Below are 22160 nucleotides of genomic sequence, written 5' to 3' on the forward strand. Positions count from 1 at the left end.
TGTTTTTGGGTGAAACCAAGAATTTTGTCTTTAATGTCAATGCCGTGCATAGGAAAATGCAGTGATGAAATGGAATTGAAATACTAAAAGATCTTTTCAATGCATTTAGAGGACACAGTTATCAACTCTCTTCTTTGACTCGCGTTTCGGGAAGAAAGCAAAAATAAAAAGGGAAGAAAAGCCTGGGGCTTGTATTTCGTTACTCCTCCTCCTTTTTGGGCCATTCGAGTGAGGAGTCAGAGTTTGTTGGGGGGTGGGGGAATGTTTCCTTAGTTCTTCCGATTGGATTTTTCCCAAGTCGACTATTCGAAAGTGAGCTGTCGACTGAGCTCCTCACATTTTCTCATCGGCTGTGCGTCATTTTAGACAGCGCGCGTTCATGTATACGCCGCCTTTCAATCACAGACGCTGACCCACGTGGTGTTGAATTTTTATATTGAAAAAAGAAAAGTGAAACCTGTTTGCATCAAGACATTGGGTCTTTCCCCAGCACGCTGCTGATATTTTTTCGTGTGCACTTGTGTGTCTTGTAGTGAGGGAAATCCCACAGTCAGCAGTTGCTAGTCGACCTGTGTGAATCATGTCCCACTGGCTACCGATTCCTATGATTGAACAAGTGTGAAATTCTTAAGGGGAAATCCCACTTCGTCATCCGTATCGCCACGTTACGTCAGCTGGTAAGTAAAAAAGAGACAATTTCTTGGGCTCTTGCAAACATTTTCTCGTCTCTACGCGTCATTAAGTTTTCTCAGATATAAAGGAGGGGGGGGGGAGTCTGCCATTTTGTACCTCCAGGGGGTTTCAACGGGTGGAAACTTTCGAAAAGGATGGGAAACTATTTCTTTGTGCTGCAGCAGGGCCATTTTTGGAAATGTACTAAAAACAACCTTTTTCATTATTGTTGTAAATATAATGAAAAATTTCAACAGATGACAATCATTTCGATGAGGAATAAAAAAATGTTGAAGCAACAAATCGATGGATTTTCCCGTATGCAAATTAAGATTGAGATTTTCAGATATTTTATTTTTAACTTGGGTTTTTATTAATTTCACAAGAAGGTGGTGTTATGGCATTAGGTGGCCACTGAGAAGAGAAACGTGATAGTACCCTTGGATGTCTTCAGTCTAATTACCCAGTTGATTCAACCCGTGCCATGGAATACTCCAACGGGACAGCGGAGGCCTATCGATACCATTCATCCGCCACCTACGATACTTCCGCTTTCGTCGGTCAAGCCAGCGCCTACTGTGTCACCAGCAGCAATCTCTTGCCACCTCCTCATCCGTCTGAGGAGTTTCATCCGACCGCTAGCCGACGCTTTCATCCATATCTCCCTGGCGACCAGTCGATGGTCAATTCTGCCACAGCCGATCTCAATAACGGACACTTTAGGAACGGATTTTCCGCCGATCCCAACGTTTTTGATTCTCCTCATGGACAACCGGATCATCTCCAAACTCAACATCATTTCCCCCCGTTTCCCGATGTTTATCCACCTCCGCCCACCATCAAGACGGAGCTGAACGGAGGCGGCAATGAAACTGCAGAGATTCTCGACTTGGATTCCCACAAGGTTCACGTTTATCAACCTCCTGGAACCATCCAGTTGGGCCTCCCACCTGCTCATCACCATCCGGGCGGGACTCTGGCACCGACGCCTCCCTACACTCCAGCCACTTCTGTCGGTTCAAATTCATCATCGATGGGTTGGATGACTCCAACGCCACCACTTCCATCTTTAGCTCAGCAGCCGCCACCACCACCACCACCATTGCATCCTCACGACTATCGACCCAATCCATTCCCGGCCTACGAGCCATTGCCGATGCCCGTCATCAACGCTAATAATGGCAACAATGCAGCGACGACAACAAATGGAAATATTGCACCTGTCCCGAAATCCGCCCCTGGATGGAAACCTAATGCACCATCGAATGGAAATGCCCAACCTTCAGGGGGAGGAAATCATGGGGGAGGTTCAGAGGCTCGTCGTCCAAAGACTTACAATTGTGAAGCCTGCAACAAGTGGTTTACATCCAGCGGCCATCTTAAACGTCACTACAATACGACACTTCACAAGAATGCCATTAAAGCCTCCGGTGGGAATACCCCGGCTGCTGGTGATGGACGCCGGTCGACCACACCATCCAGTCGGAGCACTGGCACACCCACCGTCAACAGTCCAGCTGGATCGGACGAGAAAACTATGGATGAGATGCCAATTCCAAGACCATCTCTTAACAGCAGTCCTAAAATTATTCCATCTTCGCCAGGCGATTATCATCCGCCGTCACAACAACCGCCTCCACCTCTCATTCATCAACAACAACTTCAATCCGGCCCTCCACCACTTCAATCTTTGAGCAATAATAGCAACTATCCATCTCCTCAGCAGCAGCAGCAGCAAATAAATAATTCTACTTCCATGGATCCGTACCGTTTACCTTACTCAGCACCTGGGAATCCATCCGGAATGATGACGGTCGGTCCTACTGGCCCGGCGCCGCCACCACCACCGGGTGGTCATTTGCCATACTACTGCCCTCCTCCCGTTAGCCATTCCAATTATTCTCCATACCCTCAGCATGCGCAACAACACTTGCAACAACAACAACAGCAGCAACAGCACGTCTATCCTCAATCCAACACTATGGGCTATCCCCCAAACTCCATTGCCCCGCCCCCTAGCAGCAACGCCAACGTTCAGCAGCTGGGGGTGGGGCCAATTGCCTCGTCCCGCGGAATCATCCATCACCAACAACAACAGCAGCAGCAGCACTACCACCTCAATCATGAGCAGACATTTATCAACAACAACAATACAATCATGGAACACGACAAAATTGGAAACAATGACGTTGAATTCGGCGGAATGGATTCGGACGCCTTTCTGATCAAATCCAACGATTCCGACTGCAGTGGAGGCGGAAGCGATGATTCTCCGGTCGGAAGTGATGACGCCGACTTGGATATGAGTGACGCCGAAGAGCCGGAGCGGTCAGCTATCAACGTGGTGATGCCACCGATTAAACCCAACGGAGTAGCCGTCAAATCTCGTCCCATTGCCGTTGTGGCCGATAACGGCGGCACGGCTTCCGTCGGAACGTTTAAATGCACCCAGTGTGACAAGGCGTTCAATCGGGTGTGTTACCTGACTCAACATAACAACACGTTCCACAAAGGCGACAAGCCTTTCAAGTGCCACATGTGCGGCAAGCGATTTCCCAATGCGGAATTATTCGACCAACATCAGCAGAAACATGCCGGAGACAAGCCCTACAAATGTCCGTTGTGCCCGAAACAATTTAATCACAAGACGGATCTGAGGCGTCACATGTGTCTCCATACGGGCCAGAAGCCTTTCATGTGCCAAGTCTGCAACAAGGGATTCATCCGCAAGGACCATATGGTCAAACACGTTCAGACTCACACCAGACGGAACGCACTGCACGCTCATCCGCCACCCACAGCAGCATCTTAGAAGAACAATCTCCCCCTTTTTTATTATTATTATTATATTACTTTGACCTATTTTTCTTTGGTATTCTTTGTGTGTTTTCTTAGTTCCAGCGCCAATCAAAAAAAACATTTCCAATGACCTTTTTTAAACAAACAAACAAACAAAATGACTCTTTTTAATGATGAAAACGGTTGTGCCTTATCATTTGCCAATATTGTGGACTTGAGACATTTGTTGACTTGGAATTCACTGGAGTGTAGCTATATCAGTTGTTTTGATGAATTTGTTGATTGTTGTGTAAAAAAATTACAGGTGGGCATGACATTTTGCGCAACAGCATTGACCTTGCATGACGAAAGAATATTTCGACAAGCTCCTCTACCTCATTTGCCCAATCTGTTTTTTATTTTCTATTTTCAAAACCACAAAATGAAATTTATCTTGGCCAACCTTTTTTATTTTTTCGCAGAACGGAGCTCTTAATGTGTTGACAGACATTCCATTGTTTCCGTGTGTGTGTGTGTGCCAGCTGGGGAGGTGAGGGTTGTGCCTCTCTTCCTCACCAATAGATATAGAATAATACTACCTCATTCCAAGATTTCGATTATGCCATTATCGGTTAGGTTAGTGTCTTTTTTAAAATGCCGATGAAATAAAAGAGGACCTCGCCTACTTTGAGATGATGAATTTCAACTGGACCCGCGCAGTTTATTCATTTGACATTTTTTTTTATTTTTTATTTTCTTCATGCTCGACTGTCGACATATTGTTTAAAAGCGCAATTCATCACTAATATAATTGACGTGTTTTTAGAAACCTACCTCTCCTTTGTTGGCATGGCCCCCATTCTCTTCCACTTTTTCTCCATGTAACGCACAAATGTTTGATGATATCCCGTCGTGCAACAGCAACAGACAAATAATATGAAATTTTCATTTTGTTTATTGGTTATTTCATTTCGTCATTACCCAATGAGATTGAAGAGAATAAAGTTTGGAGATGTAGAACGATGAATCGCAGTAAATTCAGTCTGACATTTGTCTAGCTTTGCCTTTTATTTCATTTGAAAGACATATTTCTTTTTTAAAAAAAGAGCTTAATTTCGACTTTCCCCTCCTCGGTCGTTTTATTTCGGCCTTTTCCACACACAAATGAGCGGTGCTTTTTGGATATTTTTAAAGCCCGACACAAGTCTGCCATGAAATAAAAATAAAGACTAGTCTCCTTTTGTCGGATATCTTTCTCCCTCGTCTCTGTTCGTTTTTACAACCCTGTGCCTGTAGTATCGATAGGAAATAGTAGAGGGGGGCCATTTTATCAAGAGTTTAGGGAATACATTGGGAAAGGGAATGTCAGCAGGTGATTGAATATGTAGGGTGGAACTTGTTTTTTCCTTTTTTTTTACCACCCTCTTTAAATTTTCCACCTGGTCGACTGACCAATGTCCGAATAGCCCTGCTGTGGTGGGACGAGGGGAAAAAGAGAAAGAGAAGAAACGGCCTTGGGGGGAAAAAGAGAGGGTGGAAATGGCAAACAAACGAATAGTCGGGTGATGAGAGAATCGGATGAAGGGTTGTGGAAAAGAAAAAAGCAGCTCGATTCGAATTCTTTTTCCAATGAGGGGTGGAAAAATATACACACTCAAATACAAGGGCGGCTTTGTTGCTCCAGGCATTTGGCTGCACGACTTTTGGCGAAAACATTCCATGGAGGAGAACTTGTTCGGAATATATAATGATTTCGTTTTCTTCTTTCTGGAAAGAAATCATGTATTCTTCCTCATAGCTCTCAGCCTCATTTCAAATTCACACATATTTCTCCTTAGTAGCGTGGTGTTGTTTCCAGTCCCCCCCGATGTCGAAACTGAAGGGGAAGATGGCCTAATTTTAATCGGAATGTTTATACACATATCACTATCGCTAAATTACAACAAGAAGAAGAAGAAAGCCAGTCTGGCTTTTAGATTTCAGTCGGACCGGAATTTCCCTTATTATAGACCAGAGCAGTGCGCGCTTTTTCTTTATCTTATTTTTCTTTTTTTTTACAGTATATGGATATTTTTTTATTGTATGTCTATTTGATTTATTGCATTGTATTAAATCGTTCTGTTTTTCTGGGGAGATGGGTTGTTGTTTTAATTACACTCTTTGTGTTGTGGTTCTCAGGCCGTAGATTGGCTGGGAAACCATTCAGCCTTGAGGGCCTTTTCTAGTCGACGAAACCTCTTCAAGGTCGCTTGCAATTTCCACATGCCAAATGAAATATGGGAATCTTCAATGCAGAGTCATCTATCGTCAAACTATCACAGCACGTGGAAAACAACATTCCAAAACAAAAAATGAATCGTTACATCTTTCTGATTACGTTTTTCATCTGTCTTGTATTCTTTTTTTGCGAGTATTTAATCTACTTCATTGTACAGTTTCAGGTAATAAAACTTGTTTCTAGCTTTTGAACTTTGGCTCTGATCCTGTTTGTGTGTCTGTAAATTTGTAGTGTGATTGGCCGGCATTGTCACAGAACAATCAAAGTCACCAACTTCGGGCTTTAATACTAGCCGATACTCATCTTTTAGGACCTTACCGAGGGCATTGGTTTGACAAGTTGAGAAGAGAATGGCAAATGTCTGTTAGTTGGTCAGCTGCAAATACCCTTCATTCACCAAAAGCAGTTTTCTTTCTTGGTACAAACAATGAAACCAATAAACATTTATTTCACATTCAAATTTTAATTGGTTTTAGGTGATATCTTTGATGAAGGAAAGTGGGCCAATCAAAATCAATATGAAGACTATGTAGAAAGATTCACACAATTATTTCCATCCAACAGTCCTCATTATGTTTTAGTAGGTAATCATGATGTTGGATTCCATTACATGTAAACTATATTTTTATACTTTAATATAAATGAAATCAGAATCAACTAATATACTTACTCTCCTAGGATGGATGACATTAAGCTAAATAGGTTCTATCAAACATTCAACCTATCATCATCTGACATCTTCAGGGTTGGAGACATTCCTTTTGTTACTGTTAATAGTATGGCAATGGAAGGAGATGGATGCCACATTTGTAAAGAAGCTGAGAAAAGGATAACTTCAATAGCATGTAACCCACTGTTGTAGTCTTTTGGTTAAATTTTGACATTTGATTATGTTTTGTTAGTCATTCTTTTTCAAATACTTAGCTGGTCTGAAAGCTAATGAAAAACCAGTATTACTACAGGTAAAAACAATTCTCATAAATATTAATAAAAAAGTATAGTTTAACACTAGCATGGTTTAACAAGGTTTTTTTTAGCATTTTCCTCTATTCAGGAAATCTGATGAATCTTGTCAAGGTGAAGATTCTGCACCAGACGAAGAAAAAGTCGTAAATTTTCGTCCGAAATTTGACTGCCTTTCCAAAACTTCATCTAATTGGGTAAGAAAAAGTTCAAATCATTTTCACTTAGTTTCAAATTATCTCTTCTTTACTTTGTTCAATTTAGTTATTGAGAAATCTCAAGCCGCGCGTTGTTTTCTCCGGTCACACGCATCACAGTTGCGTATATAATCACAGCGGAGTGACAGAGTTCTCTGTTCCGTCATTCAGCTGGCGGAATCGCAATAATCCCAGTTATTTATTGGTACATACATTATTCAATAATTATAATCCTATATAGCTTCTAAATGTGAAATCGTTATAGGTCACCATATCTACAGATGAATATGCGGTCTACAAGTGTTTTATGCCAAAAGAATCTACTGTCATCAGAATTTACGTAATATTTGTAATTGTTTTGATGATAAGCAGTATATTTTTTGGCTACAAACGATTTCGAGCACGTCACGTAAAAACATTGTAACATAATGTACGATCTTGTGTGATTTTCTCGAACTTGAGTTTCTCCGTGTCTAATGCTTGGAAAATACATGTAGAATCGGACGTAGAGCAATCGAGAAATTAAAAATTGTTTAATATAAGATTTCAAAAAAAAATGTCCCCTTGAAAAACAAAACGGAACCAGCCCGAATGTAAATGTTCCATTTTTATTGTACGATATGGTCGCCATAAAAACCATCTGGTCAGACTTTATTGCCAAGCCCTAGTATACATCCACCATGTGACCAATACATTTCTAGTTCAGATAACTATACTGTTTTACTGTAATGTAAAAATCCAGAACGCCGACATTGGTAAACTTAATTTAAACACTTGGATGTAATGCTCAATTTTTAACAAAAGATGTTTTCTTTTTCTAATCGGAAGAATGAAGTTTCTTCACAGACGAAATTGCCGTCGTAGTATTTATTAAAATTATTTTTAGTACCAGGCGATACTAAAAATAACATTTTCGATTATTTGGTGCAGAGAAGAAAAATATAAATAAATACATTTTTAATTCAAGCTAAAAATTTTAAAATCGGTCGTGTGCGTTATCGGTTGTGCGTTTACTGATGAGTTGCGAACGAACGTCGGCCAATCACTTAAATGCATTACCCTTCTTTGGAGCTTTATTCTGCAATTGTTTTGTTCATTCAGGTTCTAATGTCCCATATCTTCTTCAGCGAACAATTTATGGACGGAAAACAGCGTGTAGATAGTATAAAAACACACACTAGAGGGCAGAACGAACAAAACATAATCCCGCCAAAGTGTTACGTTTAAAAAAAAAACTATTTTCGGAATTACTCTTTCGGAGTTTTTCTTCCACACAGTAGGTAAACGTAAAGGATGGGTAGGATGAAAAAAAGAGAATCACATATATCAATACTGCGAAAACTAAATATTTTAATTTCGGAGTATTGAGCAAAAATATCAGATAAAATAAAGATAAAATAACAGCAAAAATATCGGAGGCGCCACTTGCGCTTATAGAATAAAATACCAATCTGTATCAATCATCAGTAAAATTTGTTCTGCAATTTATTTCTGATGCAAAAGTTCATTTTTAATCTGGCAATTAAACTCCTTTGGCAACAATCAAATCGATAACCTAAACAACCAGCTCAATCAAACTAGTGAGCTGCAATCCGAATTGGAACAATGCAAACTGGATAAGGACTATTGCCAATCAAGTTTGAACCAGAAGAAAATCGATTACTCGTCCATCAAAGAAACGCTTCAAACATGAGAGACCAAACTGTCCAATTGCCAACAGGGAACCGGTCAACAAAGCGCCAATTTGAAGAAATGCATGGACGACATAGCAGCTTACCAAAAGTCTCTCAGTTCCATCCAGATTACGCTAGAGCAGGAAAAAACGGGACTGGTGTCTATTCAAACGCAATACGAGACGAGCAAGATGGAATCGGAAAACTGCAGAAGTCTGTTTTGCCGCAGAAGGAAATTTATTGTACATTAATATGGAAAATGATCTGAGAAATAAGAACCTGAAAACGTGCGAAAGCGCAAAGACAATCTGCTAGACGGGAACTACTCAAATAAACCAAGAGTTGGTGAGATGCAAAGCCGACGCTGCCGTCATAACGACCGACAATTCTAAAAAAACGGAGCCATAGCAACTTGCGAAAGTGAGAAAACCAAAGCCTCTGGAGAACTGATTGATTGTCTAACTATCAAAGATTCCCTCGCCATGGCTATTGCCGGTAAATTGAAAATACAAGAACAGCTGGATCAAATTAACTTGAGAAATAAGAATCATGCAGATCTTTCGCAATTAACCGTCGTAAGTTCACTAAGCGATTCACGCCAACAATCCATCGCCAGACTAATATTAGACAAAAAAAGTACATGGAAGCTCAATACCACTTGTACCCCATGATTAACTTCAGTATTAATTGGGAGCAGAAAAGTAAATTTTTAACTACAGTTATTGCACTATGAACCAACATCAAACTTTGATAAACAAAGATCTGATTTTTTTACACCAAATATGCTCTATTCTTTTGGTCTGCTACAATAAATATTCAAATACAGTACAATTCAAATACATATAGAGTATTTCATTAATCCCGTAATTCGATAACTGCACAATGGGGTGCGTTTTTACGAAGAAACAAAAATTTTCTGGAACAAAATTGTCCGCTTCAAATAAGCGGACCATTTCGTTCAACCATTACCGGTGTCAATTCAATTTTTTAAAAGCCTTATTAGTTCATCATTTTCAATGTCACTATGTATTTCATATTTCAAACCCTTTGTGATTTGCGCATACATAGCTGTTCTTGCATTGCTTTTAGGTTTAGGCTTACCATTACGTAACGTTTTAATGCTTACCGTCGACATCGTCACGGTTATATACACGTCAGTCATGTGCTATTAGGTTATGTTTCCAACGAAAAACTTTGGCCTTTTAACATGAGACGAGAAATATATTTCCAAAGAAATCAGAGCTGGAATACGTGTACACAATTAACATGTTTAACCAATCACGAAATAATCTGAGTAGCATCGAATGTTCACAGAAAAATTCTTTATATGGAAATGGAACTAAAAATTGGAAGATTCAACATAAATATCTAGGTTATAGTCCCGAAGACCACTTGGCTGAAACATTGTTCAATCGGCCAAGACACAATGTAACAGAAAATCACGGTTGAGCACCTACAAAATCTCTTATGCAGAAAAGAATAACTTCAATAATGAAGTTAATCATTACTTATTCTTGACGCAGAAATCGACTTATTTGAAAACAGTACAAATACTTTCGCCTTTCATTAACGGCTTCATCGCAAACTTCAAATTTAATTTATTAGATTCAGCTTCCAAGAAAGCTCGTTCTTTCTGAGAAATTCCTTGTGGAAATTCCAGCTGCCTCTCCGTTGGATTTTCGACAAATTCCTGCAACAATCGGCGGATGACTTTATGGGACTCATCCAAGGGTTCCGGAGTCTGCAAAAAAAAAGGGAACAAGTTTTTACTGTAATTTTGTTTCCAACTTACTGGCACTTACGTTATTTCCGGCGTTGATGTTTGTTGCACCAAGCATTCTACGACACAAGTCGGTTTCAATAAACCTCTCTTTCTTCACTTTATCGTCCAACTAATAAATTAAACACACAGATTAAACCTTATAGACAAGCAAAAAACAAATCAATCTATATCATAATAAAAATTGCGATTAAAAAAAAATATATATACCGCGAGTAAAGCCCTAGCAATACTGGGATCTTTGGGGCAAATGCTTTTAGCCTTCAAAAGGTTTCGACGTGCGCCGTCAAAGTCACCAAGTTTTTCTAGAGCCAAACCGAACCTTAAAAGATTTAATAAGTATGAAATACAAGGGGTTTCACTGGTTACAAACCAAGAGTAAATATTGCAATCATATTATTCTATACCTGTAGTACGCTTTAGGATTCTCCTTATCTATTTGCAAAGCATCCCTAGCATGAATGCAAGTTTTTTTTGGCTTATTTATTTTTAGCCAAACCAGAGCCAAATCTAGATGCAGAGTTAAGCAAAGTTTTTCTCCGCGAATTTCTTCCTCTTCATCGGCATAACCGCGGTCTATGACCCAACCCAAAGCACGTCGATAGCATTTCAACGCCTAAAGTTAAACGGTAAAATTTAGATTTCTAAGGCTAAAAAAGCATAAAAACTCATGACATACCATGAGGAAGTTCTGTTTTTCAAAATGTGCAGTTCCTTTACGCTTCTCAGATTTAGCGGCGTCGAGGACTTGTTCGAAAGAGAGCTTTTTACGCATTTGAATTGGAAGTTTCCCAAATGCTTCGGCAGCACTTGAATCAACCCACTCAAGCAAATCGATTTTGAAATAAACATATGCATTGGCGGGTATACGTGGTGGACAACCTTTTTCACCCCATGCCAGATCCGGACAAAAAATGAATTCTGATTTTTCTTTTGCTTTCATTGATCCTACTGCTAGGTCTAAGCCTTCAATCACTGAACCTTGGCCTCTCCTACATAAAAAAATAGTTGTCAAGGATTAAGTACACCTAAAATAAATTTCATAATAATTTACTTACATGAATGATTTTGGATTCCCCCTAAGTATAGTGGAATCAAATGATTTGATTTCATTACTAATCTCATCTTGGATGTAGCCATTGTAATGGATTGTAACAATAGAATCTTCAGGGGGGAAAGCTCCTTCTCCAGGTTGGCCAAGTTTTTTAAATATACCATCAAATCCAGGCAATGGAGTCATCTGGCTGGATAATTTGAGTAATTTGTTTTCTTCATCTTCATCACCAGAAAACAATTCCAAGATTTCTTGGTCCATTTTCATAAGTAGTTCCTTACTTTCTCCATCAACTTCCTGTTTTGCTTTCATTTCAAATATTTCTGAGGGATCAATTTCAGTTGATTCAAGAAGCTGCTTTTCAAAAATGCTGTTATAATAGAAGTAGTTGTTAATATTACACAGTATCAATGAATAGTATAAAGTAAGAAAATGTTACCTCTTATTTTTAAGAACACTCTGCTTGAACATCATTGGAATATCTTCTTCTTCATTGTCTGAATCACCAATTAAATCATCAGAAAGTTCACCTTCATCCTCAAATTCAACAATCTTCGAAGCACTTGAACTTGTATCCATGATTGCAATTCTAGGGGAAAAGTAGATGGGTCAAGTTACATTGAAAAGAAAACAACATTACCTAAACATAGTATTGTTGGTATTGCATTAAGTTATCGAGATTCTAATATGGACAACTTTTCTTGTTTCGTACGAATAAAATCCTAAAATGAAAGATGCTTACTATTAAGAAACACAGTCTAAAAGTACGACTCCTCAAGTAAACTTTTGATCTTGAACGAAAACGAAACTTGGGTTGAAACTTGAAACTTTTTTTTTTTGCTGAAAAAATGATATTTGACCATGCTGGTGCAGTGGCGCCTAATAACTTTTGTAAATAGTAAATAATTTTTTGTTAGTACTTTTTTCACTCAAATAATTTAAATATCTATGAATTACCAAATTACGGAGTGATTATAATAATAATAAAATTGTCTTCAATTTTTCAATTAGACAAAATCGATTTCCAGTCCGAACGTTACATCGATTCAACTTAGTAGCCGCGGGGTAATTTAAACATGGCCACTACCTATTAGCCCTACCCACATTTTGGGGAACTATGCTTGAAGGCTTGTCAAGTAAATTGTGGGCTTGAACCTGTAGCTTATTTTAAAACGTATTTTCATATTTTGCCCTGTAGGAAAGGTACCAAAACAACACAATCAGTTATTCTTTTATTTTAATTAAATCCGCAATGGGCTCTGAATTGAATATGTCCAAAATCTTAATTTCACTGACATTTGCTCTCCCGTTATTGGTTATCGTCGGATTCTACACTGTTCACGGATGCAACGAAGCTGTTTGTGCTAGTATTGTCAGTAAATGTATGCTAACACAATCATGCAAGTGTGAGTTAAGAAACTGCACATGTTGCAAGGAGTGCTTTTCATGTCTTGACTACCTATATGCTGAATGTTGCTCTTGTGTTGGTAAGTTAAAATTTTGATACTTTCTGCTAACTGAAATGTCGCTTAATTGTTTCATGTTTGAATTGTCAGAATTGTGTCCGAAGCCTAACAATACTGTTAGCGAATTGAGCAGGAAATCTCATGTTGAAGATCTGACAGAGCCCACACCAGATTTGTTTGCAGCCTTGACAGATGATCGTGATACTCTGCAACGTTGGCTAACTTTCACTTTCCCTGTTGATTTGGACATCAAAATTTTTAAGAATAAAGAAATCAAGTACAAAACAATCAACTCGGAGCAGGAAGTTATTCCATTGAAAGACTTGATCACTGTGAACTGCACTGTTGCATACATGAGTCAGTGTATGTCCTGGAATAAATGCAAAGCTTCTTGCATCTCTATGGGTGCATCAAGCTACAGGTTTGTACAAGAATTTTAACTACTGCAATGAAGCTAAATTTCAGTAATTCCTATATTTTCCCAATTAGGTGGTTTCATGATGGTTGCTGTGAATGTGTTGGACACACTTGCATAAACTACGGTATCAACGAAAGTCGTTGCCTCGAGTGTCCTGGTGAAGACGATGATAACCCAATTGAAACTGAAGTTTTTGCCGGAGAAGATTACGAAAACGGAGAAGCTTCTGAAAAAGATGGGAAAAAAGGAAAGACTGAAGAAAAGGTGGTCGAGAAAAAAATCGAAGCAACTTCGCCAGTCGAATAATCAAAGTCTTGACTTAACTGTTCTGTATATGTTATTATATCTTCTTGCAAACAACCGTTTTCGTATTTTTTATCATTTGAGTCCGTTCTCTGTCGTCCGGAAAACTTGCTTATGCCGTCCCTAATAAATTTTTTACACGCCATATTTCGCTCATCTCTTGGATTGTATAAATTTTCGTGTTATTGTGGCACTGTTCACGAAACAGCACACTTCCTAAACGAGAATTTCCACCTGTGTAGAAGCGTCTCGGATACGATTGGATTGGATCAATAAACAATTTTGTTAAACTTATTAATGTAACATTTCAGTAATCAATAAGAATTGCTAAAACACATTTTAAAAGGCACATTTATTAAATTTTTATTTCATTGCACAGATAGTAGAAACACCAATCCTTATTTGTTTCGCCAATCATAGGTTAAGGCATGGCTTCAAATTTAAGAAAGGAAGTAAAAAAAAGAAATTTGAAATATTGTAAAACATATAGTCACGAATAGTTAAGACAAATTCTTCATTTCAACGTTCCGTTTAGGGGTCGACAAAAGAAATCATAATGTATCGAGTTCCCTTGGTGGTATAAAGTCCCTCGTGATAATGGGTGAGTCGACCGGGATGCATCAACATCCAGCCCTTACGAGTGTTCAGCACGCTGCAGTTGTACCTCACAAATCTGCAACCACCGCCCTTTATTAGAAATCAACGGCGTTAAGTTAATAATATTAATTGATAAGGAAATCGTCCAATGTGTTACGTTTCATGAGGCACGTAAACATCGAAAATCATAAATTATTATCTCTTTTTGTGTCACGAACGAGAGCAAACTTATAAAAAGGTAGTATATTGATTTTTAATCAATGATAGTTATCATTTCGCTTTCGCAAAAACCAATGAAAAGAGAATAGTGATATTTGAAATGAAGTATACAATACCTCAAAATCGATTTGGGGCCGGTTGAGGGCAAGATTGATCGTGTAGGTAGATGAATCGTGATGAGGCTTCAAAAATGGTTGTTCATCCGGTCTGTAGCGTACCACAAAGTTCATAACAGAACGAGGTGGCTAAGTGATGGATGAGAGAGTAAAAAGAAATAGGTTAGAAAATCTTCTATGAAATTAACTTCAAACAGAAAGGAAGAAAGATCGATAGACCAACACCAAGATAAAGACCATCACCAATAGACCACAGTTACCATCACCAATTCAAGTGTTAAAATTTGAAGCCACAGCGAATAATAGGCAACTCTTAGTCCTTTGACGGCTAAGGAGTTGATTCAACAACGAAAAAAGAATCTCACGTCGTTCCAGTATCCTTCATAAACACGCTGCTGAAGGGGTTGAACATAATGCTGCAGAAAATGCAACCAGCCTGGCTCAAGACCAATCTGCTTCATGTGAATATCACGTGTAGGGACCGATTCGTAGCCGCCTTCTAAGCGTGGATCCTATATACATATTATAGCACATCTCACAGATATTACGGGGTAATTTCAAACATTAGAAACATTCAATTATGAGCAGAATAACATGGCCCTATTTAATCGCTGGCATATCTCAATTCAATACTCGAATGGTGCGGTAAAATAGAAAAGAAGTACAAATCGATTCTTAGGATCAATATTGGGCGTTGGAATGTCACATCGATCGTTCTCCTTTTTGAAGGCAGGTCGTTGGAAATTCCTGTTCGACATCAGTCGATATCGATAGGGAAAGAGTTGCTTACGTAATGCTGGTATCCTACAAAGACTCGCTCTTGCAATGGACGAACATAGTCACGCAAGAAAGCGAGCCAGTGACGATCCATGCCAATCTGGCGCATGTGAATGTCACGCGTGGGTACGTTTTCGTAGCCGCCTTCCAGACGTGGATCCTTTCGTCGACAGGGATCACAAAGTCGCAATTAAACAACCACAAGGGAAAGTATATGCAAATGAATGGGTTTCGTAAATGGGAAAATTCTCCATTTCGACCGTATTCTACCATGCCTTATATATATGATGCGTAACCCAGTTATAATTTTTAACAAATTGCTATGAAAAAATGGGACTCGTTGAATGCTGTTGGGTTTCTTCTTTTACGATTAGAACCAAATAAACCTGACTAACAACAAATCGAGATTTCGGGGTTTTCCAGAACTAGCAGACAATAAACAAATTTAAGAGAGGGTCTACCCTTTGTAAGCTGTCCCCACATACCCAAGGAATTTACCCAGTGCTCATAACAAGTCAATGATACGCCAGACCCATTCTTAAACGTACCTAAACATGGGACTAGAGTAAATCGATTAAATAAATTTGTTTGTAAGTCACGCGAGCGTTTTACGATTCACACAAGACTGCAGTTTACTTACGGTATTAGTACCATCAGACCATTGGCCAAAGTTTTCCATCTCGCCAACTAATTCATCGGCAAATCGCTCCGTAGTCATGGGAAACCAGTAAACATCCGGGCACGGCTGGGGAAAAAAATTCAAAATTGTTTAGCACTTTTTCTTCGATCATAAAATTTCAAAAATATGACCCTACCATAGAAACATTCAACTCCATATTAAGGTTTTGGCTGTAGTTCACATGAAGATAACGTTTCTCCCAATCCCAACGATTGTTCTGAATCTCGTACAGTTCATTGTTCAAATGAGTCGTCTCGAAGTTGTCCACAGTGATCAAATGGCCCCTGAACATAACATTCAAATTTTACTCAATGTTCTTTTTCAGCCGCGCTTATAATTTGTTTACCAATCAAGACGATTGGTAACAAAGAGGTACACGTCGTTGTTGCGCATATTTGTGCAAAAGGCCATGTCAGCGTCCAACAAATTATGGATGTAGCTTGGCTTGGTTTTTGGGTTGTGAATAATGTCTCCGCGCACCAAATACTATATTCGTCAATAAAATATTCAAATTTTAATTTTGTGGATTGGTTGGAAAATTTAATATCGAGATCAAATTCATGATACGTACCACGCTGGTGACAAATGGAACATTCCACAAGCCCCTGGAAAGAAAAGAAAAATTAAGTTAGAAAGTAAAAGTGTAATCAATTTTTAAATAATATTCTTTACTAAGATTAACTTTAAATAGTAACTTTGTTTGCAAGTAACAGAAAATACTGTTTCCTTTTAACTTTGAAATTTCGTGAAGAATGACGTGAAAGGTCAAATTGCGTACCATTACGTAAGAGTCGGGATATATACATAGAAGCATCTGACGAATGCAGAACATGGGTAGATTCTACAACGAAGATTATTGTGACTACGAGGATCTATTGGTGGCTAGACAGTCTTACGTTTAATAATTTATATGCTTTACATCTCAGTGAGTTGAGCATCTTGAGCGGGTAATCTGTTCAAGGAATTCAGCTTTGCTAACCAGACGTGAAACTTGTTGTGAGCGCTCCGAAGTTTAGCTAATGGGGAGGAATACTTTCATCAAGAGTAGGTGAGAAGAAGGTGCTCAGGTGGAAAGCGGAAGTTGAAGGAACTGTGAAGACGCGCAACGCATCCGTTCCACTAAAACTATAGAGCAAGGACAGAATAGACAGGTAGTGATGGGAAAAGATCGATCCAGGGGCGGGCTCGTCGCTTTGCCCAAACAAACTTTTATTTAGTCGCCTTCTTGCTAGCAGTCAGTTAAGAAGTGCCTGTCCTACTAGTGCCAGCCAAATTCTAGCTGAATCAAATGAAGTCGCTCTCGCTTAGATATGGTTTAATTCTTTTCCTATTAATCATAGATAGTCTAGATTCAGCAGCGGTTCCTAAAGGTGGTGCCGGATCTGGAGGTCGCGGAGTCAAAGGTAACTCTCTAAACGTTTACCATACTTGGAAGAATTGCATTCAAATTTCAAACGACTTAATCAATGGAATTTAAAAAAAAAAAGTTTCTGTTAAAGGAATGCGCCACAAAGCGGGCGGGAGAAAGGCAGGAGAACGTCGTCCCGTATTAAGTAGCGCTGGCATTCGAGCGGGAGCAAATACGGTCGTTCAAGAGTCTCCGGTATAATTTCAGCTCATTAGCCGATGTATAATTAATAGATTGGTATAAGTTTGACACAATAAAAATCTAGACGCTGACAGCAGTCGGGGTCGGAGTACACCCGTTGGGTAACAGAAAAACAGAAGAATCGGAATCTTACTACAACAATCCAAATGTACGAATTCTGCCTTCTGGTAAATTTAAAAAAAATTACATAAACCTTTATTGAACTAAAGGGAGCCAAAGTGATAGACGCGTCTCACTTCGAATCGGAATACATTCTCGGTCGGAAGTTGGCATTTTACTGTAAGGCACAAGGCGTTCCACGCCCGCACATAACCTGGCTTAAGGACGGTATCGAACTGTACGCCCATCCATTCTTTCAAGTAAGAACACATTCTATCTACCTCGTCAGCATGCACTATCACGCGATAATCGTTGCTCTTTTTCTTTTTTAGGTGCATGAATACAAAGTTGGCAAAGATTTGATCAAGTCCAAGATGGAAATCGATCCAGCAACGCAAAAGGATTCTGGTTTCTACGAATGCCAGGCGGACAATAAGTACGCCATTGACAAGAGAGGATTCCGTACCGATTACACGTTAGACGTTTACTAAAAATCGGCTTCTTCGGATGTTAAATTAAAGCTTGGAAATATGAAACGTTGAAAGTAAGATTCAGTCCCATCTCACTTTTCGATAAAAATTGCCTTTTCACCGTTTGTTCAATCATCTTCCGTTTTATAGTTAGTACACTCTGGAGACCTATATTGTCTCGCGGCGGTATAAAGGCCACTGCCCACTTGCCACTTTCGTCTTCGTAAATTTTTAAAAGATCAAACTTTGCCAACTGTTATAGCACTTTTGGGGATTCATCGGCTATTCAAGTCACGCAGACTATATTCTACACGAACGCCGTCCCAAACGATTGTATCTACTTATGTTTTGTTTGGTTCTTCTTGAACGAGATATAAATGTACTCGCCACATCTTAATGTCTTTTGTTACTTGTGTTTGAGCAATCTATCGCAGTTTAAATAAATACGAAGAATGTTATGTCGGAGATTCAAAAGGGAAATTTCTCACCTTCGTTCGCCTTTCACGATTTCCATATAGTCAATGGAACGGGCGTAGAATCCGTCGGTTGTCAAAGATCCCCAAAAGTTAGACCAGGCTTGATATGGGCGAATCTGAATTGAAAAGAACCACATTTTAAGCATGTAAATTGGAAGGATACTAAAGTTTAAATAAATAAATACCATCATTGGAGCGACAACAGGGCGATTCTGCTCGATCAACAACTTCAGTGTATGGGGGTTGTCAATGTGAGCTAGGGCATCAACGTTGAAATAGTATTCACACTTCTTCTTCAGGCATTCCTCGCTGAAATTGGATTTTCAATTATTAAAGAAATAAATGATTACTAATACAATAAATGTGTGACTTACATTCCCGTGTTGCGGGCATGCCACTCTTTGACGTTTTCTTCGTGATTGACCAATTTGACACTTGCGTATTCAGCCCCATGGGATTCAACAAAACCGGTTATCTGCTTGCCGTGATAGGATGCCTAAAATACAATTTAAAAAACATGAAAAGGATATAGATTTTGAAGAACCAGATCTTATATAGATCATGAGACTAAACGAGAAACCTACTCCGTTATGAATGTAGAGATGGATCTTTTCTTTCGGGTAGCTTAAAGCTAGGAACTTGTGTAGGAATTCTTCGAAGAACGGAGTGGGATTTTCAATAAACATTCCCACTACCACTTTTGGGAAGTCCTTTGGCTACATAATTTTTTTAAAAAGGGAGGGGGGTAAATGATGTTACGTGGGCGCGCTATCGTTTTAAAGTGATTTCCCACCTTTTTCTTTTCAAGACTGTTCATATCTTCCCAGCAATTTAGGCAGCCTTCTTCAGAGTTCCAACTTTTGGGAAGGTAATTTCCTAATGTATTGAGGAAAAGCTTGGTAGGTCCATTTGCATGGATAACGAGAGGAACGGTGTTGTAAACAGTGTTTTGTAAGTGGGATTCCGTGCCTATAAATTGAGTTGAAAATCATTTTTTTACTTTCAATATTATTACGAAAGGAGATGTACCAATGAAGCGAAGTTCCACATCAGACACAGCTCCATTGAGATTCTGGAAGATTTCCGAACGGTGGTCGAGTTTAATGTTAAGCTCTTGTCGTTTCTTCTCGTCCAGGAAGACTTTGGTGTAGAACAATTGATCGTCATCGTCATTGGCGATTTCACCGCTATTCAGAATCTGGTGCAATTCGGGGGCATAGCCCATAAACAATCCTGAATTCAAGAAGCGCTTTCCACGCTCTACTTCTGGGTATCTAACAAAGCAATCGACAAAACAATGTTTGGTAACCCGTTTGGAAATGAACTGAAAAATTAAAAATGCCGTTAATTTACTTGGAAGCAAGAGTTGGATCCGGCCAGCAGAATCCTTCAGCAGAAAAAAGAACCCGAGCGTTGAATTGAAGAAATTGTTCGAGAATTTTCTCCTCGTTGGCATTGAAAAGAACGTCGTAAGAGTCCGTAAACATAATAATCTTTTCCGGGTCATCTTTATGTAGTTCCACTTCTTTTCGGAGCATCAACACCTTCTGGCCACCGCCAACTGAATTGGCCATATCTCCTCCCTTCAATACGAAAACATTCGATTTTAGAAGTGTAAATTTACAGTCTAAAACGGAGTTTTGGAAATATGGCAAATATTTTCGCATAGTTAATGCATTTACGTCAAGTGAACTCCATAACGGTAAATATTAGAATTAGATGTGTACATCAAATTATTTCATTAAAATTGCCGTTACGAAATAAGAATTTATTTTGTTCTTTACCTTCCATTCTTCGCCAAGTCCCAAAACTTTAACGGGTAGTCCATTTATTCTAACCGAACGCTGGTAACGTTTGTAACCGCTGGTTTCTTCAGTGGCGACGGTCAAGATTAAGAACTTTCCATCTTTTTTTTATCAAACAAAAAATATATATGTACAGTACATGTAAATATTGATTATGATTCATTCCACAATGCCACCACAGACTAGTGGTACGCTTTTTTTTTTTTTTTTTTTTTTACTTTTGTGTCATTGTGTGAGTTCATTGGCTTTTCTTAAAGTTAGTATTTTTTCTTAGTTGAAACAATTTTTCTTTAATTAGAAAAGTTCGTTGAATTGTAAAATTCACAATCCATTAAACAAACGCTGACAGGTGGCAGAACTTTGCAAGAACAAAGGTAAAAGCATCCAACCAAGTTATAAAAAAACAAACTACAAAATGAAATCTATTTATATCAAAACTCACAGTCCCCCCCCCCCCCCTCATTCGCTGATTTCTAAAGCAGAACCTTTAGGGTATTTTAAAAACAACAAGCTCGTCCCCCACGAACGGCCGTAATTATTTAGACTTTTTCAAGCGCTGGAACCGGAATTCTCATTAAAAAGTCCCCCAAGTGCTCTGGGAATTTAATGCCACACCCTGAGAAACTTTTACAATTGGGGAGATCCTTCTTGATCTCAAAATGTGTTCCATTAAACATAAAATGTAGACCACCCCAATATTTAAAATCCCTCAACTTAAATCCCTCAACTTAAAAGACAGCCGGTTTAAAATAGTTCAGGAAGGTCAACCTAACGGTTCGAATTTCTTCGGCAGACGGGAAAAAACTAGCCGCAGGGGAATGACTGTTTATATTCACTTCTCCCCAAAGCAGAAAAAAAGCCAGAAACCAAGAGCCCGTGTCTGAAGCAATGGCCATCTATGCGGCCGGCATCACGTACACCAGGCTCATTGAATGAGCCTATACGTGTGCACTTGACATTGCCACAATATGGCAATATGTTTGGTAAATTTCAAATGTTGATATTATTACCAGTCGGGGTTTCGTTGGCTAAGTCATTTGTCGTTTCCTTGTCATCGGCTCCGGCTGACAACACCGCCAGACTTAGCAATAAAATCCAGTGGAACTTTAAGCGCATTTTCTTCGGCTTCAGCAAACTAAATGACACAATAAACAGGATTATTAATATTTTTAGAAGAAAGAGACGTGTGACAACTTGTATGTGTTATTGTTGGAAAAAAGGAAAATAAAAATAAAGCTTTAAATAATATTTGAACCAAGTAACAAGTACTACAAAACAGAATGCGAGTGCGTCTTACATCTGTGGGATGTCTAAATTTACTCAAATTACATTAGAAAAAGAGTGGTACAGACAGAGTTATGATACAGAGGGAGATAACTAACCTGCTACTGAAGTCTAACACTAGTCTGTTGAGACTGACTGAAGAAGTTAGACATCTGTTTGGGCAGAGTCCTAAAGTTCAGTCAACTGGAAGCCTTCCTCTCCTCCCCAATATGTGTTGATTAAAAGCACCCAGAGGTGGTGCTGTTCTATCCATTTTGAATCAATAAATAAGCGCCAAAATAGGAAGTTGAAAAATTCGACGAATCAATTTAACGAAATTGAATTAGCATAGCTGTCATTATTTGACTCGGGATATTCAGTATCCACCAAAAATAATTTGTTGTTCAGGCGACGTTATGGCGCATTTAAGACATCAAAACCCCATTATTATAACTGATAAAAGAAACG

General features: G+C 39.0%; 6 protein-coding genes across 11 annotated transcripts; 4 read left to right on the top strand and 2 right to left on the bottom strand.

Annotated features, from left to right (window-relative positions):
* The first annotated feature begins 254 nt into the window (after positions 1 to 254).
* On the top strand, positions 255 to 4403 carry LOC124200914 (extensin-like). 3 transcript variants are annotated; one of them, XM_046597284.1, is made up of 2 exons: positions 255 to 677; positions 1059 to 4403. In XM_046597284.1, the coding sequence occupies exon 2, from the start codon at positions 1157 to 1159 to the stop codon at positions 3482 to 3484; it is 2328 nt and encodes a 775-aa protein (XP_046453240.1). In that variant the 5' UTR covers positions 255 to 677; positions 1059 to 1156; the 3' UTR covers positions 3485 to 4403. The 3 variants fall into 3 exon arrangements, with proteins under 3 accessions (XP_046453240.1, XP_046453241.1, XP_046453242.1); XM_046597285.1 differs by having other exon boundaries at positions 274 to 677; positions 1062 to 4403; XM_046597286.1 differs by lacking the exon at positions 255 to 677 and adding an exon at positions 774 to 990 and having other exon boundaries at positions 1062 to 4403.
* Positions 4404 to 5540: 1137 nt separating this feature from the next.
* Positions 5541 to 7598, top strand: LOC124200916 (metallophosphoesterase 1-like). Its single transcript, XM_046597290.1, has 8 exons — positions 5541 to 5891; positions 5960 to 6146; positions 6205 to 6340; positions 6407 to 6573; positions 6653 to 6690; positions 6766 to 6888; positions 6956 to 7093; positions 7154 to 7598. The coding sequence occupies exons 1-8, from the start codon at positions 5727 to 5729 to the stop codon at positions 7310 to 7312; spliced, it is 1113 nt and encodes a 370-aa protein (XP_046453246.1). The 5' UTR covers positions 5541 to 5726; the 3' UTR covers positions 7313 to 7598.
* A 2163-nt stretch (positions 7599 to 9761) lies between these two features.
* LOC124200798 (inactive peptidyl-prolyl cis-trans isomerase FKBP6-like) lies at positions 9762 to 12276 on the bottom strand. The gene is made up of 8 exons (XM_046597094.1): positions 12138 to 12276; positions 11835 to 11984; positions 11400 to 11765; positions 11021 to 11333; positions 10749 to 10957; positions 10552 to 10663; positions 10364 to 10453; positions 9762 to 10302 (listed from the first exon to the last, which is right to left on the bottom strand). Exons 2-8 carry the CDS (start codon positions 11972 to 11974, stop codon positions 10093 to 10095), a joined length of 1440 nt encoding a protein of 479 aa, XP_046453050.1. The 5' UTR covers positions 11975 to 11984; positions 12138 to 12276; the 3' UTR covers positions 9762 to 10092.
* A 177-nt stretch (positions 12277 to 12453) lies between these two features.
* On the top strand, positions 12454 to 13876 carry LOC124200801 (twisted gastrulation protein homolog 1-B-like). The gene is made up of 3 exons (XM_046597098.1): positions 12454 to 12882; positions 12952 to 13282; positions 13351 to 13876. The coding sequence occupies exons 1-3, from the start codon at positions 12648 to 12650 to the stop codon at positions 13583 to 13585; spliced, it is 801 nt and encodes a 266-aa protein (XP_046453054.1). The 5' UTR covers positions 12454 to 12647; the 3' UTR covers positions 13586 to 13876.
* Positions 13877 to 13917: 41 nt separating this feature from the next.
* On the bottom strand, positions 13918 to 21950 carry LOC124200797 (procollagen-lysine,2-oxoglutarate 5-dioxygenase 1-like). 2 transcript variants are annotated; one of them, XM_046597092.1, is made up of 17 exons: positions 21812 to 21950; positions 21440 to 21564; positions 20409 to 20530; positions 19978 to 20207; positions 19654 to 19898; positions 19418 to 19593; positions 19209 to 19340; positions 18999 to 19120; positions 18810 to 18933; positions 18637 to 18740; positions 16542 to 16575; positions 16317 to 16456; positions 16107 to 16254; positions 15932 to 16036; positions 14880 to 15026; positions 14515 to 14643; positions 13918 to 14269 (listed from the first exon to the last, which is right to left on the bottom strand). In XM_046597092.1, exons 2-17 carry the CDS (start codon positions 21543 to 21545, stop codon positions 14114 to 14116), a joined length of 2220 nt encoding a protein of 739 aa, XP_046453048.1. In that variant the 5' UTR covers positions 21546 to 21564; positions 21812 to 21950; the 3' UTR covers positions 13918 to 14113. The 2 variants fall into 2 exon arrangements, with proteins under 2 accessions (XP_046453048.1, XP_046453049.1); XM_046597093.1 differs by lacking the exon at positions 14880 to 15026 and adding an exon at positions 15305 to 15451.
* LOC124200802 (immunoglobulin domain-containing protein oig-4-like) lies at positions 17186 to 18606 on the top strand. 3 transcript variants are annotated; one of them, XR_006877392.1, is made up of 6 exons: positions 17186 to 17373; positions 17458 to 17573; positions 17644 to 17727; positions 17789 to 17938; positions 18011 to 18222; positions 18299 to 18606. XR_006877392.1 is itself a non-coding variant. In XM_046597100.1 (5 exons), exons 1-5 carry the CDS (start codon positions 17259 to 17261, stop codon positions 18167 to 18169), a joined length of 624 nt encoding a protein of 207 aa, XP_046453056.1. In that variant the 5' UTR covers positions 17203 to 17258; the 3' UTR covers positions 18170 to 18606. The 3 variants fall into 3 exon arrangements, 1 of the variants encoding a protein (XP_046453056.1); XR_006877393.1 differs by having other exon boundaries at positions 17470 to 17573; XM_046597100.1 differs by having other exon boundaries at positions 17203 to 17373; positions 18011 to 18606.
* Positions 21951 to 22160: the final 210 nt, after the last annotated feature.

The sequence above is a fragment of the Daphnia pulex genome, chromosome 8 (genome assembly GCF_021134715.1).
Source record: "Daphnia pulex isolate KAP4 chromosome 8, ASM2113471v1".
Lineage (NCBI taxonomy): Eukaryota > Metazoa > Arthropoda > Branchiopoda > Diplostraca > Daphniidae > Daphnia > Daphnia pulex.

Coding starts and splice junctions, on each gene's coding strand:
- LOC124200916 (XM_046597290.1), top strand. CDS start 5,727: ATGGGAATCTTCAATGCAGAGTCATCTATCGTCAAACTATCACAGCAC. Junction 5,892..5,959: donor ACTTCATTGTACAGTTTCAG/GTAATAAAACTT, acceptor GTAAATTTGTAG/TGTGATTGGCCGGCATTGTC. Junction 6,147..6,204: donor AAAAGCAGTTTTCTTTCTTG/GTACAAACAATG, acceptor AATTGGTTTTAG/GTGATATCTTTGATGAAGGA.
- LOC124200798 (XM_046597094.1), bottom strand. CDS start 11,974: ATGGATACAAGTTCAAGTGCTTCGAAGATTGTTGAATTTGAGGATGAA. Junction 11,766..11,834: donor AGTGTTCTTAAAAATAAGAG/GTAACATTTTCT, acceptor CTATTATAACAG/CATTTTTGAAAAGCAGCTTC. Junction 11,334..11,399: donor GGGAATCCAAAATCATTCAT/GTAAGTAAATTA, acceptor TTTTTTATGTAG/GAGAGGCCAAGGTTCAGTGA.
- LOC124200802 (XM_046597100.1), top strand. CDS start 17,259: ATGAAGTCGCTCTCGCTTAGATATGGTTTAATTCTTTTCCTATTAATC. Junction 17,574..17,643: donor CGGTCGTTCAAGAGTCTCCG/GTATAATTTCAG, acceptor ATAAAAATCTAG/ACGCTGACAGCAGTCGGGGT. Junction 17,939..18,010: donor ACGCCCATCCATTCTTTCAA/GTAAGAACACAT, acceptor TTTCTTTTTTAG/GTGCATGAATACAAAGTTGG.
- LOC124200797 (XM_046597092.1), bottom strand. CDS start 21,545: ATGCGCTTAAAGTTCCACTGGATTTTATTGCTAAGTCTGGCGGTGTTG. Junction 19,594..19,653: donor TGTGGAACTTCGCTTCATTG/GTACATCTCCTT, acceptor CTCAATTTATAG/GCACGGAATCCCACTTACAA. Junction 15,027..15,931: donor GGTCTGATGGTACTAATACC/GTAAGTAAACTG, acceptor ATATGTATATAG/GATCCACGCTTAGAAGGCGG.
- LOC124200914 (XM_046597284.1), top strand. CDS start 1,157: ATGGAATACTCCAACGGGACAGCGGAGGCCTATCGATACCATTCATCC.
- LOC124200801 (XM_046597098.1), top strand. CDS start 12,648: ATGGGCTCTGAATTGAATATGTCCAAAATCTTAATTTCACTGACATTT. Junction 12,883..12,951: donor TGAATGTTGCTCTTGTGTTG/GTAAGTTAAAAT, acceptor TTGAATTGTCAG/AATTGTGTCCGAAGCCTAAC. Junction 13,283..13,350: donor ATGGGTGCATCAAGCTACAG/GTTTGTACAAGA, acceptor TTTCCCAATTAG/GTGGTTTCATGATGGTTGCT.